Below are 17,639 nucleotides of genomic sequence, written 5' to 3' on the forward strand. Positions count from 1 at the left end.
AACCAATTGGACACATTACAAACGTTGCCGTTAGCCCAGTTGCTGTTAACGGCATATTATGAAACGAGTCAGGAATGCGCCGAATCAGAAAAGGATGACTAAACGATACCCTGTAGGCTGGCACAGCGCTTTGATAGATATTTCTATTGAGTTTCAACTAGGAATAAATCGAAAATCGATAACTTGACCTATCAATTTTACCTATATTCAAAATTACAATCAGCACACGTCCAATAACAGTTAAAAGCTGATGATGATGTTATATTATATCTACATTTATCCATCAGCTGTCATCAACAAGTCTCAGATTTATGATGATATATGATATATTATGAATACCTTTTTCTATCAATATATATAGATAATTGGCAGTAGTATGTATTAATTCATTCTCTTGCTCTTACACACCCCTTTAGGTAACAGCAATATTCGCAGGGTATCTAAACGATGTCAAGTAAATTTCATTCAAGGCACAAATCAAATGCCACAGTTGCAAACGAAACGGGACTCCCGGAACGGTAGTGCCCCATGCCCTTGTCCCCCTGGCCGGCTGCTTGTAGCTTCGCCTCATCAGCGGCAATTGTCGGAGTTTGTTTGCATAATCTTGGCCCTAATGAAACCATGGCCATGAAACCGAAGCAGTCATGGATATGCCTCGGATATGCCCAGAATATGGCAGAGATTGCCAATGGCAAGCCAGCAGCAGTTGCTGCTGCTGGTTGTGGCTGCTGTTGCTGTTGCTGTTGCCTCGTCGTGATTCTACAATTTCTTCATTTTATTTATTTAAGCATTGCAAACATTTTTTTCTGTCTGCTGCGATTCCAGTGCCGTGTTAGCCCCTCTCACCCGACGCCGCCAACTCTCGATAAGCATGCCCTCTCTCTCTCTCTCTCGCTCTTCTTCTGTCACTTTTTCTCTCTTTCTATCTGTCGCTCTGCATGAAGCAGCAGGCGCATTTCCCATTTGCAGATGCAGCGCCTGAGATTTGCATTATTAGAAATGCGAGTGAGCTGAGCGCCAAGGGGGCAGGGGGTGGTGTAATGTAGGGGTTTGCATGGGGAAATTAGCCAGAAATTGTCCATGCGCCGTGGGGAGCAACTGCAGCTGCAGCCGCTGTTGGTCAGTGGGCTGCCAAACATAACATGCAACACTTGCCCGTTGCCCGTTGCAAGTTGCACATTGCTCGTTGCCAGTTGCAAGTTGCAGCAACAAGCACCGCCTCCAATTCTCCGCACGTCTCTCCACGCACCAAATTGAACCTGACCCCGAGCAGCAGCCGCAGCAGCAGCAGCAGCAGCAGCAGCAGCCGCAGCAGCAAACGACAAACGCATCGCGCGAAATGCGAAACGCCGCAGCAACAGCAACAGCAGCCCCAACTCCAGCTCCAGCTCCAGCTTCAACTTCAACTTCAGCTCCAAGTCAATGGCCAATGGCCATTGGTAGCCACATTTGACCCCGACGGTAGTCGAGCCGTTTCGAGGGCAGCTGTTTCGGTGTGGTCCCCCGACTCACCGCCCCGCCAGGGGTTAATACACTTGCCTCATGTTTAATCCTAAATGGCATTAAAATATTTTTAATAAAACATTCGAATACCCTGGCATCGAATAGGAAGTTGGATGCTTGGAATCATTCGATTTATTTTATGTATACATCTATATATGTATGTATACTGATCACTTTCATAAGAGCTGAGCCAATGCTTGATTATTACAAGGTGATAAAACTTAAGCAGAAATTTGTTTTTAAGTAGAAAAATTGTCAAATAAATAGAGTTTCATTTTATGGTCTACAAAGAGTTACAATGCTCCCGCAATTATTTTATTATCGCTATATTATTATAAAAGTATAGATAAGCATACGTTAGGTGAGCTTCAGCTAATAAAAGCTGGCAAAGTACTGCCTGCTGGGACCTTCAGGTGGATATATTTATATATTCACGTCATATCCTTACTAGGGTATGAACCCGTCGACGACTCGCTGAGAACTCTGTTTGACTGTTTGACTTTGATTTCGGCAATGGAGTTGAGCTTACGGTTTAACTACGTATATTATAACTATTCAGAATTACACTATGCTACAAACTACAAGCAAGGAAGAGGTAAGGCTTAAACAGAATTCGCAAAATAATAGAAAATATCATGGAATGAAAATATTAGCATTGAGATTGTATTTGCTCTCTTAAAGCCCTTGCCCAAGCACATGGCATCAGCTGACACTAAAGACATTATTAAACAGGCTGTAGTAAATTGTGTAGCTTAGTGTAGGCGCAGAGTTCGCCAAAGTAGACAAATTGCATAAAGCAAGCGTGGAAAATTTGAAGAAAATTTGCTGAGCTTGTTGAATGAGTGGCATACGCAAGGGACGGGGGAGGGGAGGGAAGCGCTACAGGATAGATTGAGCGGACAGCAGCAGTATACACACACACACACACACACACACACACGCATACACAGGCAAACACACACTGGCACAGTTAGACGCCCACTTAGTACGGTAATTTCAAAATCGTGCTTCTTTGATGAGATATAATCTCAATTGTTGTTGTTGCTGTTGTCTCTCTGGTCTGGAGATTAAGTGCAGCAGTCAGCGCTAGGCGCAGGCATCAGCCAGATCAAGCATCGACAAGCGAGTAGATCACCCGCCGCCCTCCCCCCTCTAGCTGAAGGGTAGTCATATGACGTCGTCAGACGTCGCCAGTTGCCAGTTGCCAGTCGCTCATCACTGGCAACTCTTTTGGCTAATGGCAAATGGAATATCTACATTAGGAGCCGAGGCCCAAGCACAGGCGGGAACAATTGCCAGACGGAGCAGCCATTAGAGAAAGCCACCGGCGTGGTAATTAATTAGGCCTCCACATTGGCATCCCAGTGTCTCAGGCTCCAGCTGCAACTGTGCGGGGCTATCTGAGTGCTCTGGTCTGGCCGCCGACTATTGCTTAACCTCTGCGCCAGGTTCTCAGGACCGGGCACCGTTACAGTGGGCCACCTACTCGCAGCATCGTTAAGCGATACGCGAATACCAAAGGCTCCATCTCTAACTCTAACTCTAACTCTGTCTCTGACTGCGGCTCCAGCTCCAGCACAGGTGACTGGGCTGCACTTTCGCTCGAGTTGCAATTGGAAAGCAACAGGTATGTGGCAGTCGGAGAATCAGCTTGGCCTTAGCCTAAGCTTTAGCTTCAGCTTTGCTAAACTGCATGCGGCTCGTGCTTCATCGCAGATTCAGTTTGGATTCAGCTAATCATCGTGCCTCATCAGTGGCACAAAACTTGGAGAGTGGTCGCCGCTCTGTGGGTGAGTGTGCACCTGTGTGTGCCCCTGTGTGTGTGTGTATCGAATGGGTAGCCTAGGCTGGCCAGCTGCTCCTGCTTGGATTTATTTCAAATGAAATATGCAGTCGCATATATTGGATGTTAAACTAATTCTCTCTCTCTCTCTTCCCCTCTCTCTCTCTCTCTATCCCTCTCTCGATCTCTTTCTTTCTCTCTCTCTCTCTCTCTCTCTCTCTCTCTCTCTCCCCTTTCTTTTATATAAACTATATAGCTAATACAATAACATATTGCTCACGCATTGCTGTCGCAGCAAAAAGAAAATCAGTTTAGTGTAGCACAGTGTAACTAAATGAAACACTCCAAATGCAATGCATTTTGGGTACACTGTGGACAGCGACCTTTGATTTATCGTTATTTTCATTTAAAAGGCAAACGACAAAAATCAACAAGCAGCAAAGAGAAAACGCCAAAGAAGAGCAGCACAAAACGAGAAACTGCAGCAGCAGCAGTAGCAGCAGCAACAACAACAAAAAGAACAACAGCAACAACAACAACAACAAATCGATGTCCCATCGCGCGTTTTAATGACAACGACCAAGGCATTTCAACCGCAGCAGCAGCAGCAGCAGCAGCAGCAGTAACAGCCACAAAAAACTTCTATAAATTAACAATATATATATATATATATATATATATATATATATATATATATATAGCTATATATAAAACTTTATAGACACAAAAAATCAACAAGCAGCTAACCAAAAAGGATGCCCGGCGGCCAGTTGTAAGTGAGCCACTGGGCGATGACTTCAAAAACGAGCGACGACAACAGCAACAGCAACAGCAACAACAACAACAACAACAGCAGAAGCAGCAGCAGCAACATTGATCGGGAATCGCATATCGAGGACAGGCAGCGCTCCCCCACACCCCCAGTTGCCCTACAGCCCCGCAGCAGTCGAGAAGCGTAACAGAATTCGTATTCAATTAAAAAGCGTTTATGCTGCAATTGCAGCGGTGCAGCAGCAGCAGCAGCGGCAGTGGCAGCGGCAGGAGGCGCGACGGGGCTCAAGGACCCAGGGGGCGTATGAGTGTTGCATAGTTTTCGAAAATTCAATTTGCGCAGGCAGCTGAACTAGTTTTACAATGCCAGCAACAGCAGCAGCAGCAGCAGCATCCTCATTGCGTGGCACGTCCAGTTTTTGGCCTGTGGCAGAAACAGGCAACAGGCAACCGGCAACAGACAACTGGCCACGTTGTAGCCGAGCGCGTCTTAAATAAGTTATTATCATTGCTCGCTTTAATTGCTGTAATTGAAAGTGAAAATGTTTGCCTTTTGATTTGTGCCACAGCAAAAATGTGTCTAGGTGTCAGCTGAGGCACGTTGCACAATGCCACACACGAGTGTTGGGCCGCCGCCATTGGCTGCTCGCCAGCTTAGTGGGTCGTCGCTGTGGTTGCTGCTTTGGCTCAAGGACACCACCGTGTGCAGCCAGCCCAAACGCAACTTGCCACATGCGGCGACTCTGTTGCCATCAATAAAAACTTGTAAAATTGATTACAGCCATATGCCACATGCACAAAAAGTCGCAGCAACATATGCTGCTGTGGCTGTTGTTGCTGTTACTGCTGCTGCTGCTGCTGTTGGTCATTTGAAATGCATTTTTGCAGTTGAACTGGGGCTTCTATATCAAAGTCGTGCGCTGTCAAGTAATGAAGTTGCCAGATCAACAAAAACCCACAACAACAGGCAACAGCAGCAGCAGCAGCAGCAGCACAAAAAGCTGTCCACACAAAACAGCAGGCAGCATCAGCAGCAGCAGCAGCAACAGCAGCAGCAGCGTCAGCAATGGGCAGCAGCTTCTCTTGGCGCTGCAGTCTACCTGTTGTGCAAATCGTGCAGACGATATCAGTGATCAACATGTTGCCGTGGCCACCACCAACAGCACAGGGAGTCCACGGTACAGCCGCCAACCCTTTGTGCAGCTGCAGCAGCACCAGCACCAGCAACAGAACATTCGACAACAATTGCAATTGCTACCGATTTTATTATTTGCCGCTGCGACTGACAAATCTTGTGTGTAGCTTCTGCCACCCTCCTCCCGCTGGCCAAAGGATTGCTGTTGCTGTTGTTGCTGCGGCTGTTGCTGCTGATACTTTTTTGGCATTCTGCTCTGTTCCTAATTACAAGCGACGTCAACAGCAACGGCGACGGCAACAGCGATGATATGCCGCTTTTGATGACCGCGCACTCCAAGCCGAAAAACGCGTTCCCAGCTAATTTAGACACCTCGCATGCCACAGTTGCTGCTGTTGCTGCTGCTGCCGCTGATGTTGCTGTTGCACTCATTAAACAGCCACAGCAATTGCTGATCTCTCAAAGTGTTGAGGGACAGTGGGGCAATGCAACAATTATGGCGACAGACGCGCGGAATTCGCAACGCTTGTAAGCGGCTGGCCAAAGGCTTCAGGCAACAGCAACAGTAACAGCAACAGCAACAGCGGCAACAATTGCCGCTGCTGACCTTCGTGTTGCCGGCTTCGCCAAAAGGAGCAAAATAAAGACGAGCGCTAGAAACGAAACAAACAAAACGAGCGACAATTATCTCCTGCCCGTTGTTGTTGTTGTTGGCGCTGTTGCTGCTGGGCACTTATTTAAATTGCAGCAATGTTACATTGTTGCTGCGGCTGCAGCTCTCGCCGTCTCCGCCTAACTCTCAGCAATGACAATAGCCAACAACAGCAGCCAACAAATTTCGGTTGCATGCCACACACGGCAGCGTCGCGCTGTTGCTACTGTTGCCGTCGCAGCCCCGCAGCAACATGCCGAGCAGCTTCTATATGATTTGTAGTATTACGCTAATGAACTCTTTCTATATTCTAAAGATATAAATGCTATGAAATATATCTGCCTCTCTTACTTGGAGCTTTTCTCTTTCTGGCAATTCGCTGCAAATAATTATTATTAACACCAAAAGTGGCAAAGAAGAAGAAGAAGAAGAAGATGAAAATGGCCACCGCTGCAGCCGCCTAAGCAATCAATCAAAATACGCTCCAGATCTGGAGCCGATGCGTAGATTTCTATCAGCATCTTGACGATGTGTCAGCAACTGTTGCTGTTGCTGTTGTTGCTGCAGCTGCACCGATTTGGCTGCTTGGGATTTGCTGACAGCGAAGACGCCGCATAAATGCAACAGTCGGAGAGTTGGACTCAGAATCGCTGCCACTGCCGATTATGAGATGATTGCTTAAGATGACAACGAGCAGGCTGAAACTGCGACTACGAACTGAGAAACTAAGCAGCTGAAGCACTGGCGAGCTGGCAAGCTGGCGAGCTGGCGAACCACCGAGCTGAGTCAGTGGCCCAGTGAGCTGTGCGCACACGAATGTGAATGGCATCAAGGAATGGACACACGAATCGAGCCACGAGGAATGCCCCAGCGAGTGGCAGCAATAAAAATGACGTTCCAGATTATTGCGCACAGACAGCAACAGCAGCAAAGGAGCAACAGCAACAGCAGCAGCAGCAGCAACAACTATCAGCCAGTCAGCTAAAGGACCATCAACATGGGCAGGGGGCTAGGGGCACGGACATGAGCGACGACACATGAACGTGTTGTGAAGCTGATGATGCTTACGCGCTTTTCAAGTTCCACACATAGTTGCTGTCATTATTAAAGACATTTTCAACTACATTCTAGTAGGTACTTAATTTCGCTAAAAAAAAAATAGCAGACTGCTCAAAGGGCAGCTAGGCGGGGGTGGGTGGCAAGAGGAATGCCACCTCACACGCACTCACAGCAGCGCAGCAGCGCAGGCAACAGCAACAATTGCAGGCAGGCAGGCAGGCAACTCTTGTGATTTGTTAGCTAAGGCTGGTAGCCAAAATCCTTTTGGCTGTTGCTGCTGCTGGCAGGCGAATAAAATGAAAAAAATTGATGAGTTAATTAACGCGCATCGCCAACATTCCGGGCGACTAATAACCAACTTGTAGATGACCACAACGATGCTGGCCAAGCTGCAGTTGCTCGTAATGATGTTGATGATGAGGACGACGCAGCAATGACCATATTTATGAGCAACAGCAACAGCCGCAGCCGTAGCAGCAGCAGCAGCAGCAGCAGCAGCAGCAACAGCAACAACGCTGTCGAACTGGCACTTCAAAATGTCAGTTGTTTATCATCATCAGCAAGAGCAGAGCCGCAGCAACACGATGATGATGAACAACAGTTGCTGCCGCGTCTAGCTAAAAAGTATCATGGCTGCAATGTGACTGCAATGCGTTCTTTAATTGAGTTTTGCGTTGCATTTTGTGCACAACTGCAACTGCAGCAGACTGTTTATGGCCATGTTGCCGGCGTACAAACAGCAACAGTCAGAGCAACAGCAACAGCAACAGCAACAGCAACGTGGCATATTATCACACAACCATTAAATATGATGAAGACTGCCGAGACAAGCACTACGCCTCCTGTCCCTGCTCCTGCTCCTCCTTTTGCCAAACCCACACAAGCGCAGGTTGTCCATCAGTTGCTGCTGCTGCTGCTGCTGCTGCTGCTGCTGTTGCTGTCGTCAACTTTACGCATTTATGACGCGTTTTCTCATCGCTGGCGAGAATCTAGACAAAAGGCAAAACAACCGCAGGCCTTGCGCTCAGCTCCCTGGGGCCATTACGCATACTTTTGTGATTTTGGTCTTTGGCGCTCTGCTCCACCATTTGTCCTGGCGGGCTGCAGCGGGGGAGTTGCTGTCGTTTGCAACTTGCAACTCGCAACTTGCAACTCGCAGCTTGCAGCTTGCACTCTAGTTGCGGCTCAGATCATTATCAATGATCTGCTGGCCATCGGCAATGCTATTGCCATTGCCATTGGCGTTGCCATTGGCATTCCCACTGCTCCCAGTGTCCGTCCGTCTGGCCGTCCCTCCGTCTGCCTCTCGCTTGACTGACACAATGCATTGGCCGGGCAGAGGCCCGCTACAGTGGTACGAAATACAGTGTGGTATCATTGACTATGGCCGCGTATTGAGCAATGCGCTGATTGATTGCTTTGTTGTAAATATTTCTTAGCTTAGCTGGCTGATGTTGTTGCTGTTGCTGTAGCTGCTGCTGCTGCTGCTGCTGCCATGCTGGCAATTTATTGGACGTTCGTGTAGGCTTCCACGGCACAGGATGATTAAAAACGCTTTTGTGTAAATTATTAGCTGCAAATTCTCAGTTCAAAGTCATTTGCTGTTGCTGTTGTTACTGCTGTTGTTACTGCTGCTGCTGCTGCTGATGCTGCTGCTGTTGTTGTCGCTCATAATTCTCGCCTTGAGGTTTGCCACAGGTTTCCTTTCATCGTGGTCTCATCATCAATTGCGTTTCGGTGTGAAAATGATGTATGTTACGCTGCGGTTGGTTTCGCATTGCATCCATAGAATCAGTGCCTGGATTGGCGGCGGCGGTTGCTTTGAGCGCGTAAACAAAAGCAGCAATGCCTGCCTCGTGCCCCCTGCCCCCTGCCCCCTGCACTCTAGCTCTGTGCAACATCTAAATTTACTTAATATTTCCATTTGCTTGTTGATAGAATTTATGCTCGTGCACGAGTGGGATAACAAGCTGAACTGCAACAGTTGCCAGTTGAGGCATTCCAAAGCAACAGCAGCAGCAACGGCAACAACAACAACAACCATGACAATGACAGCGACTGCAGTCAGCATTGCCAATATTTATTGACATTTACCTTTGGCCGAAGCAAGAGCGAAAACAAAAAACTGCCCTCAGGATGCAACGGCGACAGCAGACGACAGGCCAGGCCAGGCCAGGGCCACAACAGCAGCAACAGCAGCAGCAACAACACAGCAGCGGACGCGGGCTGGCGGGTTGCCTGTTTAACTGTCAGTTATCATTCACTCAAATGACAAAAATTGCAAACCGAATGCGCGCTGAAACTGAACTGCTGAAAGGAATGCAATCCGTTGCTGTTGCTGCTGCTGCTGCTGCTGCTGTTGCTACGACTGCAGATGCAAATGTTGCTGCTGAGTTACGAGCAGCGCTTGTGCTTAGAATGAGCGACAGACAACAAAGCGACATTTGAGACCAGGCACACAGGATGTGAGCTCTGTGTCTATAACATAACTCAGTGCGCACAATTAAAAAAGGAAACAACAAAAACAAAGCGAGCTTCAACAGCAGCAGCAACTGTTGCTCGTTCCCTCTCGCTCGCACACTTTCTCACACGCAGCGCAAATTTGAAATGAAATATTTTCGATTCTGCTGTCAGCGCGAGTTCTGTTGACAACACATTAGCAACTGTTGCTGGCAACAGCAGCGGCAGCAACATGTTGTTGCCACTGGACAGCGGACGTTGCGCATGCGCCGCACGATTTGCAATTTGCAGCTAATTGAACGCGTGCGCTGGCGCAGTTTGTAGCTGAGATCTCTTTCTCTCTCACGCTGCCCTCGCACCGCCCCGCCCCGCCCAAACAGCCGTCACAGCTGCTGCTGCTGCCGCCCCTTCTATCGCGACAAATGGGAAAACACAAAACAAAACTGAAAACTGAAAACTGAAACTAAGACAAATGCAACTTGAAACTGGACTTGAAATTGGTTTTGAATTCAATGAATTTCGACAGCGACTCAGCAGCGTGTAGCCAACCAACTCCAGAATTGCCAGCAGCAACACAACCTGTTTACAATTGCCGCTGCTGTTGCTGCTGTTGCTGCTGCTGCTGCTGCTGCTGCTGGTGACAACGACAACAGCCCAAAACAGTGGGAGGCTGCTTGGACGCATGAAAATATCAATGTGTGAATTAGAGCGCAGGCAGCACCGACTGCACACAGATTGAAAAACTAAATGAGAAACCGTTTTGTAAAATAATAAAATTATATGATATGATCTAATATAATGTAGCTGCATGATTTATGCCCATTATTAATCAATTAGGTATCGTAAATAAATTCTAAATGATTATTTTTATGCATTGCTGTCCTCCCTTTGCTCTTTTGTTGTCCATTTGATTTTGATTTTTATGTGTAGAAATAAATTGAAGATAATATTAATGACACACATTCAACTCCAATAGAGTCGCTGATTTATCAACGTGAGTCTTTCTGAACTGAGAAACGGCAATATTATTTGCTCTACTTTTAGCAAGGCCTCCAGTATCGATACAGCCCACATTTAATTACAAGGATTTCTAGATCTTAGCCCCACCTTTAAATATTAGACAAGTCAACTGGATTTGAACTTCTATAATCTGTAATAAAGTTCGCATTTTCTTGTTATTAAACTAGCAAAGAATTCTGCAATCGAACGACATCATTCTGAGAGATGATTTAACAGATTTTCTATGCCTTCTATCTTTTTTGGAGTGTGGAAATGTCGACAATCTATTTCATAAGACTAGGACATGATGGGCCTATATCAAGCGATGTTATTTTTGCTATTTTGTATATAGCTAACGTGCTTTCTTTTAGATTTACCTCACCCTATATAATTTTCAATTGATTAAGTAAATTAAACTAATACTATATATATTCGCAGGCCTTAATCTTATTTATATATAATTATATTATTATATTAGCTTTAACATCTAATAAATAAATAAATATATATATTCCGGATGATATATAATTAATCAATATATACAATATATCCATGGCTTCATTGCATCTATTGAAACGTTTAAATAGAATTTAAAATTACTACATATAAATAAATAAAATAAAATAGTTATATAAAAATATAAATATAAATAATTCTATTTTCCTCACATGATCTGTTTCCTTAACTTTGTAGATAGAAAATTCGTTTGGTCGCTCAAACCCAACTAAAATGTTCTATTGCTCTTCAATTTGAGATAATATTAGCCAGAATTGCTGCAGCTCTAGCTCCGCCTCCTCTGCCCTCTTGGTCCTCCAGTCATTTGCTTAAATTCATTTGCATTTATTCCCCAGCTTTGATTTGGGATTATCTTCAAACCTAAGAAAAAATATCCCGTGGAGCTTTTGGTTTTTTGACCTGCAAATTTGCTTCTGTTTTGATTTCGTGCAGCTCCATGGAGGCTCGCATGCTCCAGTCCAGGGGAGCCTCTCATTATTATTGTTGCTGCTGCTGCTGCTACTAGCCAGAGACTAGCCAAAAAAGAAGAAAAGAAAAAAAACAATCTGCAATATGTTTATGCATTTCTTGCGGTCGCTTTGGCGGCATTGGCTGACTTTGGGGCTATGACACTGGCGCTTTTGCCTGGCCACTGGAATGTGGCTCCATTAAATTGTGAGCCCAATACACGATTTGCTGCCGCTGCTGACGTTTGTTGTTGTTGTTGTTGTTGTCGTTGCTACTGCTGCTGCTGCCGTTTTGTTTGTTGTCGCGCTACATTAGCAATTTAATTGATTTGTAGGCAACAATTTGTCTGGCACCAAAGATTGTCTCGCTCTCTCGCTCTCTCTCGCACACAGCATCCAGCAATCTGGCCCGTTGGCCTCCATTCCGAGCAGCAGCAGCAGCAGCAGCAGGTTTTTCAGCTGGTGTGTCATAAAATATATGCATTACATGCGACACATCAAGATCTCGCCAGATCTCTTTTTGCTGTGTCGGGGGTGTTTCATATCGCATGCTAAATCAAAAGACTTCAGACACAAACTTGCCAACATGGCGGCCAAGCACGTAGCACAACAACAACCAAGAAAAACAGAATTGCAAAAAGAAGAGTATTAAGCCGAAGATTTTATACCCTTGAAAAATAAACTAAGCGATTTATGCTGTTGACTACAGATTTATGTGGTATATAGAAATGTAGGCAAAACATTCTTGATTATATTGCAACAAATTTCAATCAGAAGCAACAGCAACAACACACTCTGCGCCAACTACACTTCGATTGACAAAATCTATAGACCCATCTCTGTGCTAGCAGCAAAACGAATGAAAGAGTCCATTAGCGGAAAGAGATGGCAACAGGTGGCAGAAGAAGAAGAGCAGAGCCCTTTGGGTTTGGCTTGTTTGTTTTCCACATCGTTGACTGCTCGTTGAAGCTGTGTTGTTGCTGTTGCTGCAGTTGTTGTTGCTGTTGTTGCTGTTGTTGCTGTTGTTGCTGCTGTTGCCCTGTTGGTTATTAGCAGCATTCAGCAGCTACACCCATTTAATTAGAGGCCTCTGCTGCAGCTCTCTGCTTCACACAGCTGTCGCTTAGCAATAACAACAACAACAACAGCAGCAACAACTTTACCAACTGCAGCATCATTTAGCAACCGGAACCGGCGGCCATTTTCAATGATCTTTTGCATCATCCTGGCACAAATGAGTGACTGCAAGCAATGTAGCAACAGCTTGCTCTCACTATGAATTGCTTGGAAGAAGAAGAAAGCTGTATTCTAGTAAGCTTAAATCTTAGCTTAAAGTTAAACTTTCTTTTGGAAATTTGTTGGCATTGAACGAGCCATATAATAATATAACCTTCTTCATAGCAAACAATTCGATTTGACATATTTAACAAATGAAGTAAGTGCATTAATATTTATTTATTAAAATAAAATAAATAATGTATAATTTATTAAAATTAAATTATTGTTTTTTTTTTCTTTTTTTTTTTTTAATTCTAAAATAAAAATCTCGCGAGTTTATATTCATAAAATTAAATCTTTAATGTGTATATTTAAAAAAAATTTTTATTTTGTATATTAATTGTGTTTTTAAAGTGTTTACAAAAATATGATATATAAAATATTATTATATTTTATTTTTATTTATTTATTTTTTATATTGATCTAGAATACAATATTATAAATGTATTTTTATGTTTGTTTTACTACAATTTCAAAGATCTCTGCACAGCTGCTGATTGGATCTTCCCAAGAGAACATTCTTAGGCACTCTCAAAAAACTAAGCAACATAAAAAAAAAGTAGACTTCACTCACGCGAAAGCCAATGTGCTGAGCTAACCTCGACAATCGGTTCAAATCCTGAACAAAAAGAGTAAATTGGAGTGCCAAGTTGTAGCCCCAATTTCGGTTTGGCCTTCCCAGAGTTTTCATGGGTTATGCAGCAGCTTTTTCACCTGCTTGCAGTGCATGATTTATGCAGCTTGCAGTTATAGAAAGGTCGCTTCTCGGTCTCTAGTTTGCGACACCTGCGGCCCAGGGACAGCTAAAGTGGATGGCTGGCGGTAGCCACTGTCTGCTGCTCCACAAACCAATGACTCGGACTTGCAGTCTGAGCTCTGAGCTGTGAGCTGTAAGTTGTGGCTGGGACCAACGATCGGATAACTTAATTTGGTTTTTCTGTCGAAAAGCGGCGCGAAAGGCGGCTAATGCGTTGCCACGCCTACAACTGGAGTAGCATACAAAGCTCGCTGATGACCCAGTCAGCCAGAGAAAGGGAGCACCAAGAAGGGAGCGAGAAGCGGGCGAGAGAGTAAGAGATCTGGCTGCTGCTTCTCAATATTAATGGGCGTCCCGCATAAATTTACACTGTTAAATATATTTTCGGCTTGCCCTGATGAAATGGCAGCTCAGCTACCTCTCTCCCTCTATCTCGACCTCACTTTATGCTACTCTCACTCTCTCTCTCTCTCTCTCTCTCACTCTCTCTATCCGTTTTGGCAGCCTTAATTTGAAGCTCTCTTTGTGTGTTGCTTACAAATGGCCTCCCATTTGTCTCGGTCAGTTTAATGTGCGTCTTCCCAACTTCATTAGCCTGGCCAAGAAAAGTTCTGGGAACGTGGCCGAGCAGCTCCTCTGGCCAGTTTACAGTTGCACATGCATACGCAACGCCCACGCCCACGCGTCGCCTGCCAAAGGCGCCTGTTAGCTTTACAAAGTGTTCTTGCTGTCTACAGTGAAAACTCTATTAACTTACCGTTTTCTAGGGCGAACAACTTTGAAGAGATGCGCTTGCATAATTAAAGAAACGTATGCCTGCAACGCAGCTAACGTATTCGCGGAACGGTTTCATGGAACGTAGTCATGGTACCTATTATAAGATCTATGAAACTCTTTCGCAGAATCAGTTTATATCGGATAGGCTTTGCTTTTCGGAGGAGATATACAATGGGTGCCAGAGTTTAGGTCTTCTAAATGTTTGTTATCCTATTCGTATCATACAGTCCAGTATCATATAATTTTTCCATTTTGCGTTTCCCTATTCCATTCTTGACTTTCTGTACTTTAGCTTATTTAAAGATTAGGTTAACATATATTAAGAAAAAATCATATTCCATTTGCTTATTTTAACATTTAACATACCAATCGAAGCATGCAATTTACAATTACAAAAATTTTTATATACAATTTGAACGTTCCTTAACTTATCTCTAAAGTGAGTTTTCACTGTATGTCTAATAAAGTCTTGAATTAAAAAATCTTAAATATAAATTTTCGGTGGGTTTCGGCAGTTAAGTTTCTGGGGCGGCAGCTGCAGCTGCGGCACGCGTGCGTTTCAATTCCTCCTGATGCTGCAGTGTAATTTCCAGAAACTTAAGATATTCTTCATCCACTTCCTCCACCTCGTCGGGGTCGGCAAACAACTGCTGCTCCTCCAGCTCCTCGTCTTCCACTTCCTCATCCTCCTCGTCGTCCTCCCTCTCACTACAGCTTTCAGCTTCCGCCTGCTCCATTCTCCTGCCACAGACGCTGCGCACCTGTGCCTGATGCCACGCCAGCAGAGACTTGTACGTGCTGCACCAAATCTCGGCGGGCAACTGTGGTGCACCCACAGCGGCCGCAGCTTCTGCTGTTGCTGACGCCTTTGGCTTCTTACGTTGGTGTTTGCGTTTGCGCTGCTTGCGTCGCTTCTTTTGCCTGCCCAGTTCCATAGTTTGGCTCGTCCGTATTAATCCTTATTATTATTTATTGTTATCAGCATAATTTTGTTTACTTTCTTGTTGCTTTACATTTGGCGTCTATCGAATTTGTGCTTATCGTCATAGTGCTGCCAGATAGCTAGCAACAACAGCTGGGCAGCGCAGCGTTGCCAGCTGGACAGCACTTCACTTGCCATGAAATGAAAGATAGATGGCGCACACATACTTTTTCAACCGTTGGAAATTTAAAAAGTTTTTTCGTGTGAATTGGAAATAAATTACTAAATGTACTAAATTATTCGAAAGTAATTATTAATTATGTATTAATTATATTATATGTATAAATAAATAAAATAAATACAACTTTAAAAGAAAAAAATTAAACATATTGGATGTTTTGCAGCACTGTTTTGCAGGATCGACACATTAATCCTTTTCAGGAACCCCTTTTCGCCAGCTGACCCGCTGCTTGGTCGACCGACTGACTTCAATTTCGGAAGCCGAAGGCCTGCGCTGAAAGGCAATGATTGTTGTGTTGTTCTTTTAAATGAAAATCCTGGCCAGGCTCGGGGCTTGAGCCCGGGCCGGAGCTCGAAGGAGTTGCGACTGCGTTGCTCGCTTGGCCAGGGATTAGGGCGGATCAATTTGCTTGTGGTGCGAATGCAAATTGGCCAGCGGTATGATTTAAATGAGGCTCAGCACAAGCGTTCAAACAAAAGGCGGAAGAGGCGGCCGATTGAGTGCATATCCTGCTGTGCGCGCGGTCCAAGCCGGAACAACAAATGTCCTTTTATGCATTGGTTGTTGCTGTTGCTTTCGGCATGAGCTTTGCCCGGGCGCAGGTCGGGCCGAGCCTATAAAGGAAAATTAGGTTTACACCTACTTTTCCAATATGGTCATAAAACAATTTAGAGATTTACAAGGGATCAACTTATATGTGGTCCAGCCTATGCCTCTATCTCTCTTTCTCCCACTGTCTGTCCATCTCTTTCCATTTGCGTGTGCGCGGGCGTGTCTGTGTGTGGCGAGGCAAGGCGCGATGTCGCGCTGCCGTAAAAAGCAATCCACAATCCTCCTCAACTACTCATGAGCTACTCGAAAGTCCTTGGCACTCCACACATGTTTACTTTGGCTGCTTTCTGTGGGCGTGGGCGTGGGGCGAGGCTTTTCATTTTCGATGAAGTAATATACGCTGATAATATGAAAAATATCCTGCGGCCAGGATTTGCACGCACTTATTCCCTTTTAATGGACTCCAACCGACATTTCGGGCCAATATATTTTGCGCGTATATATATTTGCATATTTTTTGCCATCTCCATCGGATAATGCCCCATTTTTGTGTGTGTGATTGTGTGTGTATGTTTTCTTTTAGCTTCTTTTGTTTTTTTGTGCGATTGCCAACACTGCCATGACAACTCGCTTCAACGCTTCCCACACTCACAATGCGCAAATTGAAGCTGTGAATTGATCTTCTCTTTATAATGGAGCAGCTCTCGCATTGTACGTTGTTAATTACGTTGTTAATTAAATAGGTTAACTAAATGCAGTGCAAAGCTCTTTTGCTGTTTGGCGTCTTTCAACATTTCTGAATTACCTACATGCAATGATGGAATCCCAAAAGGGCAAAGGGCTGTCTTATCGGCAGCACAGCTCTTTACTTTACTGCATTAACCAACACTTAGGTTTTTAATTGAACAATTTTCAGGCTCTGCAAGTTTCTACTCTTACAACAATTTAGAAATAAACTTTTGCCTTTTTGTGTCATCCAACACTAGTTGCTGTTTGCACAGTTTTTATGCCCCGATATAATAATATATACATATTCTATATGTATTTTCATTTGAAAGTACAATAAGCTTGGGTTTTTACGTTAGCCAGCACTGGAATTCCACTTAGCTCTAGCTGATAAGCTTTACTTATATATAAATAGTACCTGAATAAATTTAGATCGTAACATGTTCTACTTAAAGTTATACCAAGTGTTATGCTAGTACTATCATTATGAAATCCTACTCAAGCGTTAACCAACACTTGGACACTTTAGCCATTCAGCAACACTCAAGGCACGGGCGTGCCAAGATGACAATTTGCCTTCACAAAAGGGTTTTGCAAATTGATCTAGTCCGCGGCTGAGCAGCAGGTACCGCTCAGCCCGTGGCGTGGGATTATAATTCTTGAGCACGGGATGAGCTGCAGCTTGGACGAGACTAGCCAAAAAAAAAGAGCAGGATAGAGCGGAACATCGTAAAAGGGTAGAGCCGTTTGCTGGGCTAGGGGTAGGCAAGTTAGTAACTCTCATTACTTTAAATGGATTTCAATTAAGTTGCAAATTGATCTCAAAACAATTGAGTCCCGTCGAGGCGTTTGAGTGCACTCAGTTTTGTGCTTTAACCACACCGCATCCTAAGCCAACCCGAGCGGCAATCCGAGCAGCAGCAGCAGCAGGACAAACACAATGGGACAAAAGGGCTGCTGCTTCTATTGCTGCTGCTGCCACTGATCCACTTGGTGGTTGTAGGCGGGCGACTGTTTTGCTCTTTTCATTGAGCATGGTAAGCGATACGCTCGCACCCGCAG

General features: G+C 44.8%; 1 protein-coding gene across 1 annotated transcript; it reads right to left on the reverse strand.

Annotated features, from left to right (window-relative positions):
• Positions 1-14,429: 14,429 nt before the first annotated feature.
• Positions 14,430-15,199, reverse strand: LOC108609784 (uncharacterized). Its single transcript, XM_018001531.2, has one exon. The coding sequence runs from the start codon at positions 15,069-15,071 to the stop codon at positions 14,652-14,654; it is 420 nt and encodes a 139-aa protein (XP_017857020.1). The 5' UTR covers positions 15,072-15,199; the 3' UTR covers positions 14,430-14,651.
• Positions 15,200-17,639: the final 2,440 nt, after the last annotated feature.

The sequence above is a fragment of the Drosophila arizonae genome, chromosome 3 (assembly GCF_054131065.1).
Source record: "Drosophila arizonae isolate 15081-1271.41 chromosome 3, UAZ_ARI_1.0, whole genome shotgun sequence".
NCBI classification, from domain to species: Eukaryota; Metazoa; Arthropoda; class Insecta; order Diptera; family Drosophilidae; genus Drosophila; species Drosophila arizonae.

Excerpts from the sequence above, each read along its gene's own strand:
- LOC108609784 (XM_018001531.2), bottom strand. The coding sequence starts at position 15,071 with ATGGAACTGGGCAGGCAAAAGAAGCGACGCAAGCAGCGCAAACGCAAA.